We start from the raw sequence: 19,331 nt of genomic DNA, 5'->3' as shown, positions 1-19,331 counted from the left end.
CTACACTATATTATTATAATATAGCATGATAGGTCCACTTTAAATAACCACGTTAGGTTGGTAATTAGAGAGCATGCAGTATAGGGGAGGCGTGTGGTGCAGTGGGTTCAAACCCCACTGCAGTCAGCATGCTGTTGTGTCCCTGGGCAAGACACTTCACCCCAAATTGCTCCTGTGGGGATTGTCCACAGTATTGAGTATGTAAGTCGCTTTGGATAAAAGCGTCTAACAAGTAACATGTAATGTAATGTAATGTAATGTATAGTAACCTGGGTACTGTAAAAGCTCATATACATGCAATGTAGTATGTCAGTTATCAGATTTCTATCCCTAATTATGTTGGAAGCATAGTGGAATCATTAGTTTGTCTTAAGTCTTGGTTGTAGGATGTGTAAACAAATTGTCAGATTACTTCTATTCCCTACCCCAAACACAGAAACAAGCTTTATCTCACAAAGCCGCTATCGTAGCTGTCAAATCTTAGTCTTGGTATGGTTTTGATTTGGTTTGTTAGTGTTTGAATGTGTCAGAATCACATTTCCAACAACTGGCTAGTTTTTTATAAATGTTCATAGAACCGAGAAACATTGATAACATCAGGATAGCAGAAAATCTACACATCTTGAAAGTCCACCAGAGTGAATATGATTGCACTTGGGCAAAATAAAAAACAACATTTCTCACATCTGAATGTGGCAGTTAGAGAGGTTTGGATTATTTGAAGCCGATGCAGAAGCACTTTTAATGGATTGCCTTATTGGAAGCTAATGTACCTGCAGGAATCTTGCTGTTCTGAAGTTGTTTATTTTTGGTTGATTACACTTATTGTAAGTTGCTTCGGACAAAAGTGTCAACTGAATGATATGTTATAATAATGACAAATATTGTAAACCGCCACAACTTTTACCCATTTTCAATAAGAAACGGTACAGTTTTAATTAGGTAATTTGTAATTAAAAAGACTATTATTCATGTTGGTTGGGTCACACAAACGATTATATTGAAATATGGTACTTGCATACCATGCTGCGAATGGTTCTGGCCCTTCCTACATCCAGGACATGGTTAAACTGTACACCCCAGCACGTGCACTTTGCTCTGCATCAGCCAAACGGCTCGCTGCACCCTCACTGCGAGGGGGACCCAAGTTCCCATCAGCAAAAACACGTCGGTTTGCTATCCTGGCTCCAAAATGGTGGAATGAGCTCCCCATTGAAATCAGGACAGCAGATAGCTTGCACATCTTCCGGCGCAGACTGAAAACTCATCTCTTTCGACTCCACTTCGAGCAATAAAATTACTAACAAAGAACTGCTAACAAAGCACTTATATACTAACAAAGGACTGGCTTATCTAAAGCCAGTTGAGTAGCACTTGAAATGTTTTGGCTCTATGAAACCTGATGTACTTATATGATTCTGTTTTCTTCAAGTTTGTATCTTCCTGGTCAAATGTACTTATTGTAAGTCGCTTTGGATAAAAGCGTCAGCTAAATGCAATGTAATGTAAAATATGAGGCAGTTTCTATTTAGCCATTGAAGACATTGATAAGCAAGTTCAGCCAAGCATCTGAACAACTAGGGTGGAACCAGTTTTCCACACATCTTGAGACCTGAATACCACTGGATCAATGTTTAGTAGGTTGACGTAGGTTCAACATCAAAAAACATTTGAATCCCTGCTTTACAGTGCCAGAATCAGGTTCTGTTCTATTCATTATTTTAGTGTTAATGGATGGGCAGGGAAGCTCTACAGCAAGTAATGACCATGGTCATTTCTTTGGGAATAAGGGAGACGTTTTTTCCGCCTGGGGTTGTAGCTGTGAATGTCTGGCTGCACTAAATGGATGAGCAATGAGCACTAAGATGGTTAAAGTTCAACAAAGTTCACTCTAGGCATTAGCTACAGAGGACAGAACAACGGATGGAGGCTCTTAATGCGAACAGAACGGAGGCCTCCAATAATATATGCTGAAATATTACATACTCAAACAGAACAGCCTCAGGGAAAGTAATCTATCTGTTTCAAACACACACGCACATTCTCCTTTCCTGCAGAGGTCCCCTCACCGAGGACTAATCTGTCTGGAGGGATCACTTCATTTTTCATCAGAACATTATGCCGGTGCAAATGACGGGGACATCCATTCTGCACTGTCGTTTGTTACAGAGCTAAGGAGAGACGGAGAGGAAGAGTCTGATGGAGAGAGACGATGGAAGAGACAGAGATGAGGGAAAGAGAGATAGAGGGGATGTGAAAAAAGAGGAGGTATGTGAGTGAAAGGAGTGAAAGTAATAAGCACTGGGGGAACGACGGGGGCGGGAATGTCACTCTATCTGAATATATGTGTGTATGTGCATGTTTATGTGTGTATTGGTCAATTGAAGGTGACAGTGTAGTTAGCGATGAGACACAGAGGTTGATGGGGTGAATTAAGTGAAATATTAATAAACCTGTCAGCAACTCCACCTCTAAGTATCACATTGATTAAGTGCACCCTTACATGCATGGACATGTGAAGAGACTGATGACTAGTCTCAGGTCTCCTAGTGTATGTTACCCTAGACTTATTAAAGTGAATGCCAAGCTTGTAAAGGTTAACCCTGACTGCAAAATGGCCCATGCACGTTTGTGCCCTTGTAAGGACAAAGTAAATGAAGTGTAAACACGCACGCAGACACACCAAACACACCGAACACATTCATCTTTGGGCAGAGGTTAATCTTGAATACGGCTCCATCGAGTTATGCAGGAATAAGTCCCAAAACCTTGAAATGAGTTAGTATTTCAAGTCCATGGTTTTTTGTATGAGAAACTATGTGTCTAAAAAACTGTGGTTCTAACAAGTGAATAAATGAGACTACTAAACGTCATCGTGCCAAACATTAGCCGCCTTTAGCCTAGCAGTGGTGAAGTAAAGTCACGCAACCTTAATGTAGTTTGTTTATAACCTGACATTAGCTTTTTACTTCTGTCAATTGCATTGATGCTTCAACAATCAAAAGTGGTGTTTATACATGGAAATGATCCTGCTGAACAAAACGTGTAGGCAGAGGTTGCGCTAGACTTTTTCGCTGCCCATCATTTTGACGGACAGGATCGTAACATTTCCGTCAAAATCCAATATTATCCGTCGGCCTTTACACAACTCTGATGGGGGGGGGGGGGGGGGGGGGGGGGGGAGAGCACGCTCGTGAACTGTTAGCGCCATGTTATGCATGCCCACTGCACCTCGCGGGAGCGCGCACAGCGTAAAGCCAAAACTCACAGACATTTCAATGATTTGTACGGCAAAGTTAGGTTTGGAAACGGTATCATTTCCTTTTTGGCGGGCAAGCATAACACGGCATAACACCGGAGCCTCGCTGCGGTGAAACTTTGGCGCTGTTCCGAGTTTGTTCTAATCTGTCAAAATGACTGACTGCTTTCAGATTTTTCCGTCATTGTTAAAAAATAGACGGAGAAATATTCGGTTAACGCGACCTCTGCGTGTAGGTATCCTAACCCTTTGTTTGCCACAGAGCTAATTTTCAGCTATAATCCAAGATCAAATGGAACAATCCCATTGCTTTTAGTCCAGGGACCCCTTGGGATCCATACAAAACTAGTCCTACAAAAACATGCAATTCCTGCTCCACTCTATCAGGCGTACGTGTAGCATCTGACAGGCTGCAAGATGTATTGTTGATTACACTCAACAAGAAATAGCTGATAGCTGATGTTTCTGGAAATAGCTGGTCAAATAAGTAAGCCAGTGTTTGTAGGTCTCCCAAAGAACAGTCATTGTTGTAGTTGTTAGTGCAATTCATGCAACAATATATCTTCTCTAGACTAACATTTTCTTAAAGTTAACTGAAGTTTAAGCAAAATATATTTGTGTTGATGTAAAACTTGACAGCATTATAAGCATCTCATAATAAACTGTCGTCCTCTGAAATATGTTTCCTTTTCTCATGAATCTATTTCTCTGCTTTTTTAAGTACAATATGGTAAATCTTCTCTTTCTATCTTTATAGATACATTTATGTCAAATGTATTTTACAGATGAGCCCAGGATGAAATTAGTTGTGGAGCTCTCATTTAATTTAGAATTGTAAAGGACTCAAAGTTTCATCATCTTCTGCAGTTCTGCGGAAGTCATCATTAGACGCAGAGCATAAACGATGAGAGTGCGGTTCAGCCTCACGCTGCAAGTTTCTCTGGATGCAAATCAACTGTTGTTGGGAGTTTTCTGCCAAGCCATCCATCAAGCTAATGTCCCACTAAATCAGCAGCTAATGTCTCAGACGCACACAGTCTGCTCTTTTACAACGGGCCATTTCACTGCAGCGACAGGGTGCAGAAAATGAGAAAAGATGATGAGAAAGAGAAAAAATACAGAGAGATAGATTGAAAAGTGAAATAAATAAAGAGATGAAAGATAGATAGTGTACGATAATATCTGTACAGTATCACTGCAGATGCTACAGGAGAAAATACACTAACTGTGAGTTCTTTGTGCGTGGAAGTCTCAACAACAACTTCTGTTCTGCTGACCCTGTCATAATGTTGCCTGCAATATAACATCTGTGACATGAGGTAAAATTAAATGAAAGAAAAATGCAGTGTCCATAAAAACACAACAACAAAAATGCTGACAGACTAGCATCAGCTCACAAAGAAAGTTTGACTCAATAAAGTAATAGTTCAACTTAAAAGGGACTCTCTTTCTGAGAGTTGGATGAGAAGCCTAGCTAGTTTAGCCTAGTAAGTCAAATACAAATTGTGACAATACCTTACTCCACCTAAAACTAAACATTATGTATTATTTTACAATTATTTTTGTGTTTTTTTTGGGGTTGCAAAATGCTTAGGAATTTATTTGAGTGTTGAGCACTTCAGTGCACATATTTGTGATTAACAATCAAGAAGAGATGTAATATGCTAAACATAATTGATTGGCTTTTTCTTGTTCAAGAAAACCAAGAAAACACATTTATTTTACAGTCCATTGATTTAACCTTGTTAAATGTACTGTAAATATATTGAGGTTATTCCCTATCTTTATTCAAGAGCGTGTTCTTTCAATTTGAGAGCATCATTTATTGATTTCACGTTCAGATTTTGTATTTCTTTCAGTCAAACCCTGTCCTTGCATTTAGATTTGCTTTGCTTCTGCTCAAACTGTACCCTTGCACTCAGATATATTGCTGCTTGCACAGATTTCCTGTTTTCCAGTTTCAAACCTTCTCCTCGCACTCAGGCTGCTTCTGTGCACTCGTCAATTGTCTGCTCTCAGATTTCTGCTCTGCCATTTCAAAATCCCTCAACCAATAGGAGGCCAGGTGAAGTGTCGTCTTGCTGGCGCGTTCGCGTTACTTATTAGAGCGTCCCGTAAGGGACTCTTTAACCAGGTTTATAAACTCCTTCCACGGCTTTATTAAATGTAGCCTACTTCCCTTGCTTCATTTACGACTTTTTATTTGAATGGTACTATTAACGTTAACTTTACTTCCTGCAAATTCATTTGGTAGTCATATTTGCGGCACATCTATGATAATAACTGGCTTTCAAGTGTTGTACATTACGTGAACACTGTTGCTAGGCAACTGACAACAAAATGTGTTTCTTTTTTTCTTAGTGATTTCATTGTTTAGGAATGGGGAAATATAATAAAAGAAGTAAAGTAATTTTTTTATTTAAGATCGTATGTTGCCCTCACTACATTTGCTTCAGAGAAATGCACAATAAATTGTGTAACATGAACTGTACCTATACTTAGTGAGGGAAATACATGATCTTAAATTAGAAATGACATGAAGAAAAATTGTATTTCCCCATTCCTAAACAATTAAATAACTAAGACAAAAAGAAACATATTTTGACAGGGTTTGACTGAAAGAAATACAAAATCTGAACGTGAAATCAATAAATTATGCTCTCAATAAAGATAGGGAATAACCTCCATATAAATACAGCCCATTTTCAGCAGTTATGCAAATGTGCAATGTATCACACTGTTCACAAGTTATTATGTTGAGTATTTAATATTTGCATATTTGTCAAATGAAAATGTGACTAAAGCCGTTCCACAAAAAAAGCAAATCTCAAAACAAATTTGATGTTAGTATGATTACATTTAAATCTCACATTTTAAATTAACTGATTGTCTCTTTTACTTCAGTGTCAGAAATGTTGCTTTTCATCACAGTTTGTATTGTTATTCGTTTGCTTCTTAAACAAAATCCATAACTATTGAATCAATATGTCAAGAACAAGGTCTGTTTTGTTATTCACAGTTAGATTACTCTTATTAAAACAATCAAGGCAACCTTTATACTCTTCCTTGATTCTCTTATGATTACAGGCTATTTGCAAATATAATGTATTGAGATACAGAGAACCCCAAATACAAGACACTTAAACAAAATGGACTGATTTAAATGGCTAAATATTGCAAAAGAGTGTGGGGAATTGAAACACATTTTCATCAGACAGAAGAAAAGAAAGAGTAGCACAAATTAAAAACAAAGTGAAGAGAAAAACAGCTTAGCCAACCTTATGTTTAGCAAAAAAAGCTTATAATGACTAGAAAAGTATAAAAAAAATGTGTTTTCTCCATTCCTTAATCGGTGTGAGCCAGACGGCAGAGCGATAGCGCCTTCTGCCTCCAGTATTATCAGGAAGGAGTCAATGGAGTGTGGCCACATTGCCACATAAATAAGAAACCATAGAGAGGTTGGGGAATGAAAGAAGAGGGGAGAAAAGGAGAGGGATGGAGTTCAACTTTCACTCTTTTCTTGATAAAGGACATCCTTATCACAACAGCATCGCCGCTTAATACTGCCAGGGGCGGTTATACAACAAAGAAAGAGAAAGGAGGAAAAATGGAACTGGTTTGATTTGTCATTGTCACCCCATGCCTCACCCATATCCACCTCTTTCTCCTTGAAACTAACAGAAAGCAGGTATATTGGTTTGGCAGGCAGGCCTGGGTGCACGCGATAACAATGTTGGCTTTGTTCCCTCGCTAGGATTGGACAAGCGCTTGCAGCCGCCACACAACACAACAATTAAACAAGCCCAATGTTCTACGCTGTGTTCTCGACATACTGCAATCTGGCGGATGCTTTTTTTCTCCGTAAATCTATGGGGTTTCCACGCAGCTGATGCTAGAGGCTACGCTGCGCTCGCTGATAGCAGCAAATCAGTTCCAACTGAGAGCTACACCTGTTGCACACTAAGCTCTGTTTATTGTCTTCTGTCTTTTAATTTCCAAACACACATTCACATGCAGCCTAATGGATACCCAGACACTATAAACTGATGGCATAAAACACACTCATAGGAGTTTGCACACGTACACATACACTTACAGCCTGCCCTGCCTTCATCAGGGCAGACCAATGGGCTGTGTCATATCTGCCAGGAGAGTGTTCATGTGAGAAAATGATGCATCCAGCCCGGAACATAACCTTCCACACAGGACGCATTACTACTCCACAGCTGGGTTAGAGGAGTTATCTGCCTCTTAACTTTTTACTGCTGGCAGAAGCTGTTTCTTAGAGTCTCATGTAAACCCGTTGCCTGAGATGAACCCTGACCAAAAGGTGGGATTTGCATATGCTTTTTCTTTGTAATGAACATTAGTAAGCACAAAAATGTTTCTAAAATATAAAGGAAAGTATAATAAGCGATTGGGAAACCCTATATATCCACATTTGTATAGGGGTTTGATAAACATGCCTTGCAGGTCACAGAGTGGCCATATGCCCAATCGTGTGCGTGTCATCCAAACTTCGTTTCCCTTGAGGGCTCTGTGTCATTTTAAGTAGTGAAAATTATTAACGACGAAGAGCATGCACTGTAAATAAAACATCCCTTCATGCAGTATTCTTTTTTGTTACAAGATGACAACTTATAATGTTCAATTTGGTTGAAATGGAATGCATGTTTTATAAATGTGAAGTTCATTTGGGCTGCTAACAGTTGGCTACTATGCTTCACAGAACAAAAAGATGGCAAAGAGAGTTGAGCTGAGCTCAAAGAACTTTGCAGATCAGGATTGAGACTAACAGCAGGTAAGCATGAGGAGTGTTATATGGTTGATAACTATCAAGAAATAATTTCCCACATAATTATTATAATGAGAGGTCAGCATTTTTTCTCTGAATAATTTGTTTAACTTAGAAGTAGGCTAAAAAACAACCAGATATCACTATGTTTTTTCTTTGTTTTCCTATGAATTCAAAGTAACTAAATTATTTGTTATACGTTTGCTGCAAAGTAAGGAAACCCGGATATAAACCTAATTTTGCTGTTCTATAAGAAATTATTCAGGTGAGAATTCTTATAAAAAACCCTGCATTTGGGATTTGCACCGAGTTAGGTTTAAAGCAAGAGCACCCAAATGTCTGTGCAATTACCTGCAATCCTACTTCTTCACGTTTTGTTGCTCTCAGCTCTTTTTGAATGACCTGATCTAATTTGGATTTAACTAATGACTTGTCGAACAGAGCTGCAGTGATTTTTTTTAACATCACGACCTGACTGTGACTGTCTGAGGCATTTACCTCGACTATTCCCAGTTGAAAAACGCTGGGACATGCTGCTCTATTACCGCAAAGCGAACACACAATGTGATCCATCAATCTGAAGAATCCTCAAGCATCTTGTCTTGTGTTTAGTTTACCTTTGGTGCAAAAATGCTGACGGTCCCTTTAGCCTAGTTTGAACAACCATTAAGGTGCAACTCTGTGAAATATCTTCTGGAGAAAATACGATATAGGTCATCTTAAAAAAGCTCCTAGTTCAAGAAGAAGGCCATGCCTCTTCTTTTGTTCCATCATCATTTAAATGAGCCAGGAAGAAAAGTGGTCGTGTATTTCATTTTTTTTTACAGTGCGCCATAGCAGAAATGTTAAACCCTAATCCTGACCCAGTTCAGATCTTCCTGCGGTACTCTTGTTTTTTTTTGGACTTCAACTGGAGCAACTGAGAAAATCCAATCGTGTGTTCACAGTTGCACAATCACTGATCACTGATCCTCGGGGACAGCATCCTGTGCCGTATTCCCAGAATTCAACAGCCACACACAGCCAGATGCTACACAGGGTCCTGCTGCGGAACTGAGAACAAGTGACTGCTGCTATCTGCCTCTACCTGTATTGATTTTACTTGGAAAAAATGAAGGTAAACATTGTTTGTCATCATAAGGCCGAGACCAACACAAGAGATACGACAAGTACACTAACTTCTAATAAATACATATTGTTTTATTTAACATTTTTATGGCACACTCTTACTTTACCTTCCTACATTTCTATACATACTATTTATTATTTATTTCATTCTATAAAAGAGAAACTGTCACGAAACCAGAAAGACAAATAAATGATTCTAATTATGATTCTACATATATATATATATATTCTACATCTCAAACTACATCATAATTAACCAGATAATACTATATTATGTTAATATGTTATTTATTTTTTATTTATAGTGCGTTATATTTCTTTGACATCTCTATAACTATTAAGTACAATAACTTAATCATATAATCAGTGGCTATGCCTTCCACAATGTTATATTAGTCTACTCTACTGCCACTTTATAAACACCACTGTCACTTTACTCCGCAATGTTTTGTCTTCATAAGCTCTGTATAGTTGTATACTTCTTTTTGTAATGGCTTTTTTTATTTAACACCTTTTTGTTTTGTACTTTCTCTAGGTTTCTGTACAATTGCTTTATTTTTTGCCCGAAACAACAGTAACCTCAGTGTACCTGCTAGCAAACGTAGGTTTCTGACCACTTAAATACAATTAAAATATAAAATGTAATAATACATCTCCCTACTCCTTTCATACCAACAGCTACAACTTTTAAATAATGACTACTGTAGTTATTAGTGTTGTTTCACTTGTCTCATTACTTCTTCTTTCCCTCTGACCACTTCTCCTTTCATTGAAGCTTTATGCGGTGTGGACACAGTCACAGATCTTTCTCTGAGCAGACATTGTGACATGTAAAACACAGGTGTAGCTGATACGATTGAAACGGCAGCCTTCAGTTTAGCTGTTGCAGTGACAGGGCCTTGATACTGTGCTCACTGCCATTACTTACTGGCACACCTAAAGAGGAACGAAACCATCATTAATGCTATTAGTTGCACCTGTGCTTTTATGAAATGACAAGTCAATACCTCTGACACGAGAGAGGTCTATCGTTAACTAAACATGACCATTTGTATTAGGTATATTAGCGCACCATGCCAAACCTTTATAAACTATACAATTTCTAATATATTTGTAATACTAATCTTTTATTCAATGTTTTACTTTATTAGATGGCCTACAGTAGTTGAATACTCAATTCCGATTGGTCAATTTGGACATTTAGGAGGTTATAAATACTATAGAATAACATGACCATTGCTAAGGAGGATCAAGGGTGTACCCTTTACTTAATTTCCTATATAAATGTGTTTTTACTTTAGATTTTCAATGCACATTCCTACTTTAGCTTCTTATGCTTGTATGACATTTTTTTCTTTAAATTGTATTCTTAAATGGAGCAATACAATTTGATTTGCAGCAGCTAAATCGACAGCCAACATTTAAACATTTGAAGTAAGTTTCTTTTGGCACAGGCTTTTGTACGGTGGCCCTGAAGTGCAAGTCAAAACAGCATTTCAGGAAACACCACAGCATTTCACAAAACGCCACAGCATTTCAGAAAACACTACAGCATTTCACAAAACACTACAGCATTTCACAAAACACTACAGCATTTCAGAAAACACTACAGCATTTCAGAAAACACTACAGCATCTACAGCATTTCAGGAAACACTACAGCATTTCAGGAAACACTACAGCATTTCACAAAACACTACAGCATTTAACAAAACACCACAGCATTTCACAAAACACCACAGCATTTCACAAAACACCACAGCATTTCAGGAAACACTACAGCATTTCACAAAACACCACAGCATTTCACAAAACACTACAGCATTTCAGGAAACACTACAGCATTTCACAAAACACTACAGCATTTCACAAAACACCACAGCATTTCACAAAACACCACAGCATTTCACAAAACACCACAGCATTTCACAAAACACCACAGCATTTCAGGAAACACTACAACATTTCACAAAACACCACAGCATTTCACAAAACACTACAGCATTTCACAAAACACCACAGCATTTCAGGAAACACTACAGCATTTCACAAAACACTACAGCATTTCACAAAACACTACAGCATTTCATAAAACACTACAGCATTTCACAAAACACCACAGCATTTCACAAAACACTACAGCATTTCACAAAACACTACAGCATTTCAGGAAACACTACAGCATTTCACAAAACACTACAGCATTTCACAAAACACCACAGCATTTCACAAAACACCACAGCATTTCACAAAACACCACAGCATTTCAGGAAACACTACAGCATTTCACAAAACACTACAGCATTTCACAAAACACCACAGCATTTCACAAAACACTACAGCATTTCACAAAACACCACAGCATTTCAGGAAACACTACAGCATTTCACAAAACACTACAGCATTTCAGGAAACACTACAGCATTTCACAAAACACTACAGCATTTCAGGAAACACTACAGCATTTCACAAAACACTACAGCATTTCACAAAACACCACAGCATTTCACAAAACACTACAGCATTCCACGAAACACTACAGCATTCCACAAAACACCACAGCATTTCACAAAACACCACAGCATTTCAGGAAACACTACAGCATTTCACAAAACACCACAGCATTTCACAAAACACTACAGCATTTCAGGAAACACCACAGCATTTCACAAAACACCACAGCATTTCACAAAACACCACAGCATTTCAGGAAACACTACAGCATTTCACAAAACACCACAGCATTTCACAAAACGCTACAGCATTTTTGAAAACACAACAGCATTTCACAAAACACCACAGCATTTCACAAAACGCCACAGCATTTCAGAAAACACCACAGCATTTCACAAAACGCTACAGCATTTTTGAAAACACAACAGCATTTCACAAAACACCACAGCATTTCAGGAAACACTACAGCATTTCACAAAACACTACAGCATTTCACAAAACACCACAGCATTTCAGGAAACACTACAGCATTTCACAAAACACAACAGCATTTCACAAAACACCACAGCATTTCAGGAAACACTACAGCATTTCACAAAACACTACAGCATTTCACAAAACACCACAGCATTTCACAAAACACTACAGCATTTCAGGAAACACCACAGCATTTCAGGAAACACTACAGCATTTCACAAAACACCACAGCATTTCACAAAATACCACAGCATTTCACAAAACACCACAGCATTTCACAAAACACCACAGCATTTCACAAAACACCACAGCATTTCACAAAACACCACAGCATTTCACAAAACGCTACAGCATTTTTGAAAACACTACAGCATTTCACAAAACACCACAGCATTTCACAAAACACCACAGCATTTCACAAAACACCACAGCATTTCACAAAACACTACAGCATTTCACAAACACCACAGCATTTCACAAAACACCACAGCATTTCAGGAAACACTACAGCATTTCACAAAACACTACAGCATTTCACAAAACACCACAGCATTTCACAAAACACCACAGCATTTCAGGAAACACTACAGCATTTCACAAAACACCACAGCATTTCACAAAACACCACAGCATTTCACAAAACACCACAGCATTTCACAAAACACTACAGCATTTCACAAAACACCACAGCATTTCACAAAACACCACAGCATTTCACAAAACACTACAGCATTTCACAAAACACCACAGCATTTCACAAAACACCACAGCATTTCACAAAACACCACAGCATTTCACAAAACACCACAGCATTTCACAAAACACCACAGCATTTCACAAAACACTACAGCATTTCACAAAACGCCACAGCATTTCAACTTATACGGAAAGGGTATTCCTTTAGGGAGAACACTTCTTGTTTGTGATTGGACAGAGCCAGCCAGAGAAGCACTGCTGTGATTGGTTGTTTTTGCTGCCAGTCAAGAAATTACACTTCGTGATTGGTCAGCACCCGACAGCGCAACATGTCCCGAAACATCAGCCGTTAGCTGTTAGCACACAGAGCTCACAGCTCCTCATATCTGTTCAGAAACTGGACAAACGTTAAACAAGTACAAACCACAGACTGTCTATGTCATGGCGAATACAGTCGCTGCTTTATTTATGTCTGTATGCCGTTGTAGTGAGTGTGGACGGAGCAGCTACAGGTTAGTTTAGCCTGATCGATCCGATCTCCATTCAGAAAACACGGTAGATACCAACTACAACAAAATGAACATATTTTACCGTGATGATTACTAATGCTGTAGTGTTTTGTGAAATGCTGTAGTGTTTTGTGAAATGCTGTGGTGTTTTGTGAAATGCTGTGGTGTTTTGTGAAATGCTGTAGTGTTTTGTGAAATGCTGTGGTGTTTTCTCAAATGCTGTGGTGTTTTGTGAAATGCTGTAGCGTTTTCTAAAATGCTGTGGTGTTTTCTGAAATGCTGCGGTGTTTTCTGAAATGATGTGGTGTTTTCTGAAATGCTGTTGTGTTTTGTGAAATGCTGTTGTGTTTTCTGAAATGCTGTGGTGTTTCCTGAAATGCTGTGGTGTTTTGTGAAATGCTGTTGTATTTTCTCAAATGCTGTGGTGTTTTGTGAAATGCTGATGTGTTTTCTGAAATGCTGTTATGTTTTCTGAAATGCTGTTGTGTTTCCTGAAATGCTGTGGTGTTTTGTGAAATGCTGTTGTGTTTTCTGAAATGCTGTTGTGTTTTGTGAAATGCTGTGGTGTTTTCTCAAATGCTGTGGTGTTTTGTGAAATGCTGTGGTGTTTTGTGAAATGCTGTAGCGTTTTCTGAAATGCTGTGGTGTTTTGTGAAATGCTGTGGTGTTTCCTGAAATGCTGTGGTGTTTCCTGAAATGCTGTAGCGTTTCTGAAATGCTCTGGTGTTTCCTGAAATGCTGTTTTGACTTGCACTTCAGGGCAATTATTTCATTCATTCCTGATGTGATGAAATCTTCACTTACACATCAAAGTTGATTTACTTTGTTTACATCCAAAGTGCCAATTTTGGCAAAGACGGGAAATGGAGGATGCAATTCATGAGACAGTTTTTTGTGATTTCCTTTTTATTGTGCACTGGTAGGCAGCACTGGCAGTCACAGCTGCGTGTAATTTAGTAATCAGTACATATGTGCATTTCTCTCTCCTGCAGAGAGGCTGGAGACTCCTTCACTGATTGGACATGCCACAATCATCACTTGGATTTGGTTTCAGGAGCCAATCGTATATTCCTCACCACGCATTCATCACATTTATTTTAATCGATGTCCTTTCTAAGTTGTGAGTAGCAACAAACTTAATTAGCTTTATTCAATATTGTTTAACAGTTTGTAGTATTCCTGTAGTCAAGAATGAATGGGACATACAGTATAAGGTCATTTTAACCCAACAGGTCAGAATTCTGATTTGACAAGCATTGTGTTTTTGGTTTATATCTTTATCAAACACAATTTATATTAAGAGTTAGTCAGAAATGTTGACCATATTCCTAACCACAAATGTTAGCTTTGTCAGTGGGTTTAACTATGCAACATTTACACCTGTCAGCAGCATGGATTTATTAAAAGTACTAGGTACAGCGTTGGATGCAGGGCCTCATTATTTCCTATGAGAGCTGCTCATTGGCACATGAAGCCAAAATGGCCTGATGCTCTCGAGAGCAAAACAGATTGGATTTTTAGCGCATGTTGCAATTTCTATAACCTAATGATTAAAAAAAGGGCTATAAATGTGCTCATGCTGTGTAGTTCATTTAGTCCAATGTAAGTCGATGGGAAAAAATATGTTTGCGCCCAGTAACGCCACGGACTGACACATAAACTGTAGTAACGCCGTTCGGCCACTAGGAATATTTACCCCACTTCCTGGGGATTACATTAAACTTTCGCAAGCATAATGCAGCTAAAGTTGGCAACAAATGCAGGTAATGTCGGCTACATTCAACTTATGCTAGCACAAGTCGTAGCTAACTTTGGTTTAGCCAACAAGCCAAATTCTTATATTAATGTAAAACCATATATATACACCGGACTAGGAGGATGAGACCAATTAGCATCCCTTTTGAACCATTTTGAGCCCTGTTGATAGCGAGCTAACACTGGTGATGGTCACTTCCAGTGAGAGAACAGCAGCCATGTGGGATTTGAGACAATGCTATGTGGTCAAATTCATACTGTGCAAGTGTTCAAAGTGAACAACATGGCAGTGTTATAAGAAAAAGGTCCTAATTGAGAAAAAGCAATGGTTTTCCAGTGATCTATCATCATCCCTTTTGTTTTTTTTGTTTTTGACTGATCCTGCCACAGTATCAGTCATAACCACAAAGTAAAACGTCTTCAAATAAAAATCTCCTCCTGGTTCTTCTGAACAAGCTGATGTTTAAGTCTGCAAAAATGTGCCTGGGAAAATGTGGGCGACTTTACACTATTTTTGTTTGATATTGCTAATGTGTTTGAGAAGTAATAAAACAGTGATGGGATCTTCTTAATCAATATCTGGTCTTTACCATCATATCATCATTCAAAAACGTTGGCAAAACAGTAAGACTATCTCGTGCAGTAACTCCCACATGATTCTACACCTCTTCCCACTAGCAAACACTATCAGCTGAGTTCAGTGCAGTGCCAAACCAAGTCGGAGCACTCTGCATTGAATTAAATTCAGGTCAGTGCATGCTGGGTGAAAGTTTTCTGCTCCTGTTACACCCGGCAACCCCTGTGTTGCTTTTATCTTGCAAGCTGAGAACAATTTCTTTCTAAACAATAATGTCAGTCTGCAAGATGTAATCACTATACCCAAGGCTGCAATTTGAGCATATTGGCAATGACAAAACAACTGCTAGCTTTTATGCATTAGCTCAACAGTAGGGCCATTGTTGTTAGTGGGCTTTAATGTTTTAAGAGATCAAAATGATTTATTCCAGGGACACGGTATCAGCAACAACCTGTGTGTGCAATCACAGTGCACTTAGGAGAACTTCGGTTTCATTTGTTCAATAATGCATTGAAATGTATTAGAGCTGTACATTAAAGGTGGGGTAGGTAAGTTTGAGAAACCGGCTCGAGATACACTTTTTGTTATATTCCATGGAATGCTCTTAACATCCCGATAGCAATGAATATCTTAAGTGCTTTGACAAAAAATCCATACAAAAATGTAATCTGTGGAAGCCGTAATACTGTAAAAAGCACGACCAATCATTTTAGCTGGCCCGGCTAAAATAACTGGATGGCCTACCTGCCTGTCAGCCTTCCATCTGTGCACAAACTTATCTCGTGCCCTCATTGGTCATGTGCACGTTTGTTTGTGTTGGAGGAGGGGCTCTGTAAGGAAGTGGCAGATTTTTTCCGGCTGTGTATTTTCAAATCCTAGCGCACTCGAGCTGGTTTCTCCAAAATTACCTACCCCACCTTTAAGTCGATGAATGGAAAAATAATCATTAACTTCTGGGATAATCATTTAATCTTTCAAGTAATTTCTCATTCAAAAATGTGACATACAGTACATGTTGGTTTTTGTGCATGTAAATGGTCTGCAAATCTTAAAATCCCAAAGTTCCCATGAGAGGGAGTTTCTCTCCCACCGATCACCCACAATGCTTCTGTCACCCTTTGTTTACTTTCGTAACAAAGTAACATAACGATGTAACTCTCGCATTTCTATTGGCTAGTTCTCCAATACATTGTACAAGATAGTCTTAGTGGCAGGACATCTTTAAGCGGTTGACCAATCAAAACAGAGCCGGCCAGCTAACCAATCAGAGCAGACTGGGCTCTGGTTTCAGACAGAGGGTGAAAAGAGGCACACTAAAGCATGGAGACATGTCACAGTTGAGGCACAAAGTACAAATATGGACCTGAAAGTGAGCATAAAATAGATCCCCTTTAAAGTCAATATCTTTGGGTTTCTGACTAACACAAGACATTTAAAGACTTTGGATATTGAGAAACTGGGATGGACATTTTTTACAATTTTCTGAAATTGTATTGACCAATTAATCTGACACCTGCCTCATACTATGTTTTAAAGTAAATATGTGTACATACCAGCATTGTAGTAGCGGTCCAGCTTCTCCCATAGGGGCTCATCCGTACGCTGCAGAAAGGACAGCTTAAGGGGTTCATAGATGGAACCTGAGGAAGGACACATCTGTTACACACACATTTAACTCTTTAAATATTGACCTATAGCATATATTTTAAAATGTATGCCTATTCTGTCGCATTTATCCTCAAAGTAAACATTACGAATGAGTCGCAATCATTTATCTTCCCGATGTTCACCAATAATATTCCTGAATGACTAAACTGCAGGAAAATCAAAAGAGGAGGTAGACGATTTCTCATTAAATGTAATTTCTATACCTAATTGTTTTATAAAATGCTCTTATTTTCAATTTGTTTAAGAGAAAATAAAAAGCAGAGAAAACAAAGAAAGAAAACAATGCACACATGCCATCAAGAAAGTCTTTCTTTCACTGCAACACAATGCATTACAAATAACTCGGCAAACAAAACAATTTGCAGGCGCACAAGATTCAAATGTTAATGTTTGTGGCTTGCCACCATATATCACCTAACATTCTGCTCTGAGCTGAGAGAGAGCTGGAGTTTGAGGGAAACCCCCATCTGTTAGACTTTCTCTATTTTCAGACACTTTTCCCTCTGCTGAGATTTGCATTTTAATGGGTTCGACCTTGGGTCAATACCACAGGTACTGAAAAATTCACATTCAAGCTGAAATTAGCATAATCTTCATCAGCTTAAAAGTTGCTGGGGACAAAGCCAATCCATCTCCTTTTAAAGATAACACTTTAAAAGAGCATAGAGGCAGTCCAATAATTCCGATTGTAATTTCTAACAAAAGATCAGACAAATGTGTATAGTGTTGGTAATGTAGTTTGAAACAATCCTAGATGGACTTCAGTGATGCAGACCTTTTACACTGTAATCCATGCAGTGTGCTTTATGACTTCATTAATAATGTAAATGTTATGGTGTCACTTCTGGGTCTGTCATGTTTACTGTGGAGGAACAAGAAGATTATTATATTGCTAAACCAACATAAGACACAAATTATGTGTAATGTAACACCACATCAAATTTGCCAACAGCAAAAGAGAAATCGAGCGTGTGAATGTGTTTTCTTAAGATTAAAATATAATTACTCTCCACATGGCTGGTTACCTCATATCAGTAAATAAAGTTACCAATATGGAAGACTGTATCAAAATACATTTGTCAACTTCAACAAAATATGACTTTTAAACCTAAGATAAGCCAATATCTAATTTATTTGTATTTACTAAAACAAAGATCAGAACAAATTCATATCAGTCAAAGAAGTCCATTTTTAAAATAGTTTTGAAAAGAGAATTTAAAATGTTTAATATATTACAAAGATTTTCAGTAAGTAATACTTTGCAAACATTTTGGATATGATTTTTTGTTTAAATAGGTTTTTTTGACCTACAGTCCAATAACTTTCCCATATCTGGTCAAAACAAAAATGTTTTCTTGGGATACTTTTTTATATAATTTTTTTAATGCAACTAATTCAATATAAAGACTTTATATACAGTTAAGTGACAAACAAAGTTATTTGAAGCAGGAAGGCAGGAACAAATAATAATATCTTTCCTGTGAGTTATCCAATTACATTGTTTTTGGTTAAAGTACAACAATCTTACTGTGAAAGAACTACACACATTATGATACGCGAGTTTGAAAAATATATATAATTTAGGTAAATAAGGTATTGAACAAAGTCATACTGTATAGAGGCTGAACTAATAAAACTATACCAGCAAATGAAAAGAAAAAGAATAACATTTACCATACACTTTTTTTTTCAGCATGTGTTTACAATCATTTATTTGTAATCTTTACCCTTGTCCTCTGCTGCCTTGTGTGTGGCTGACTCTGCATTGTGTTCCTCAGAGACTTTGACACTACTTACCGAGTATTTGTACTTTCCGATGTGTCCGGGCATTTGCAGCCATTCTCAAAAGGTGCAATTAAGGCCAATGGTCTCTCTCAGCTAAATCACAAATCTACAGCAATTCACAGGAAGGAGTTAGTAGCACAGAGTTAGATACAAGACATACACAAATCAACAAAGAATTACACCCAGTGATGATGATCATGGACAACATGCAAGGAATTACAATGTGTTG

General features: G+C 38.1%; 1 protein-coding gene across 4 annotated transcripts in view; it reads right to left on the bottom strand.

Moving 5' to 3' along the window:
* The window catches only part of phkb (phosphorylase kinase, beta), a 155,487-nt gene that overhangs the window by 132,718 nt on the left and 3,438 nt on the right, over positions 1 to 19,331 (bottom strand). For 2 of the 4 annotated variants that reach the window (XM_034132728.1, XM_034132729.1), the window contains exons 2-3: positions 19,115 to 19,208; positions 17,203 to 17,289 (exon numbers count right to left, since the gene is read on the bottom strand). In XM_034132728.1, coding sequence (XP_033988619.1) covers positions 17,203 to 17,289; positions 19,115 to 19,157 — 130 coding nt within the window. In that variant the 5' untranslated portion in view covers positions 19,158 to 19,208. The remainder of the gene's footprint in view (positions 1 to 17,202; positions 17,290 to 19,114; positions 19,209 to 19,331) is intronic. The other 2 variants (XM_034132730.1, XM_034132727.1) reach the window with 1 other exon arrangement.

Source organism: Trematomus bernacchii, unplaced genomic scaffold (genome assembly GCF_902827165.1).
Source record: "Trematomus bernacchii unplaced genomic scaffold, fTreBer1.1, whole genome shotgun sequence".
NCBI lineage: Eukaryota > Metazoa > Chordata > Actinopteri > Perciformes > Nototheniidae > Trematomus > Trematomus bernacchii.
The sequence above is the reverse complement of the archived record's forward strand: the minus strand, read 5'-3'. Positions and strand labels throughout refer to the sequence as shown.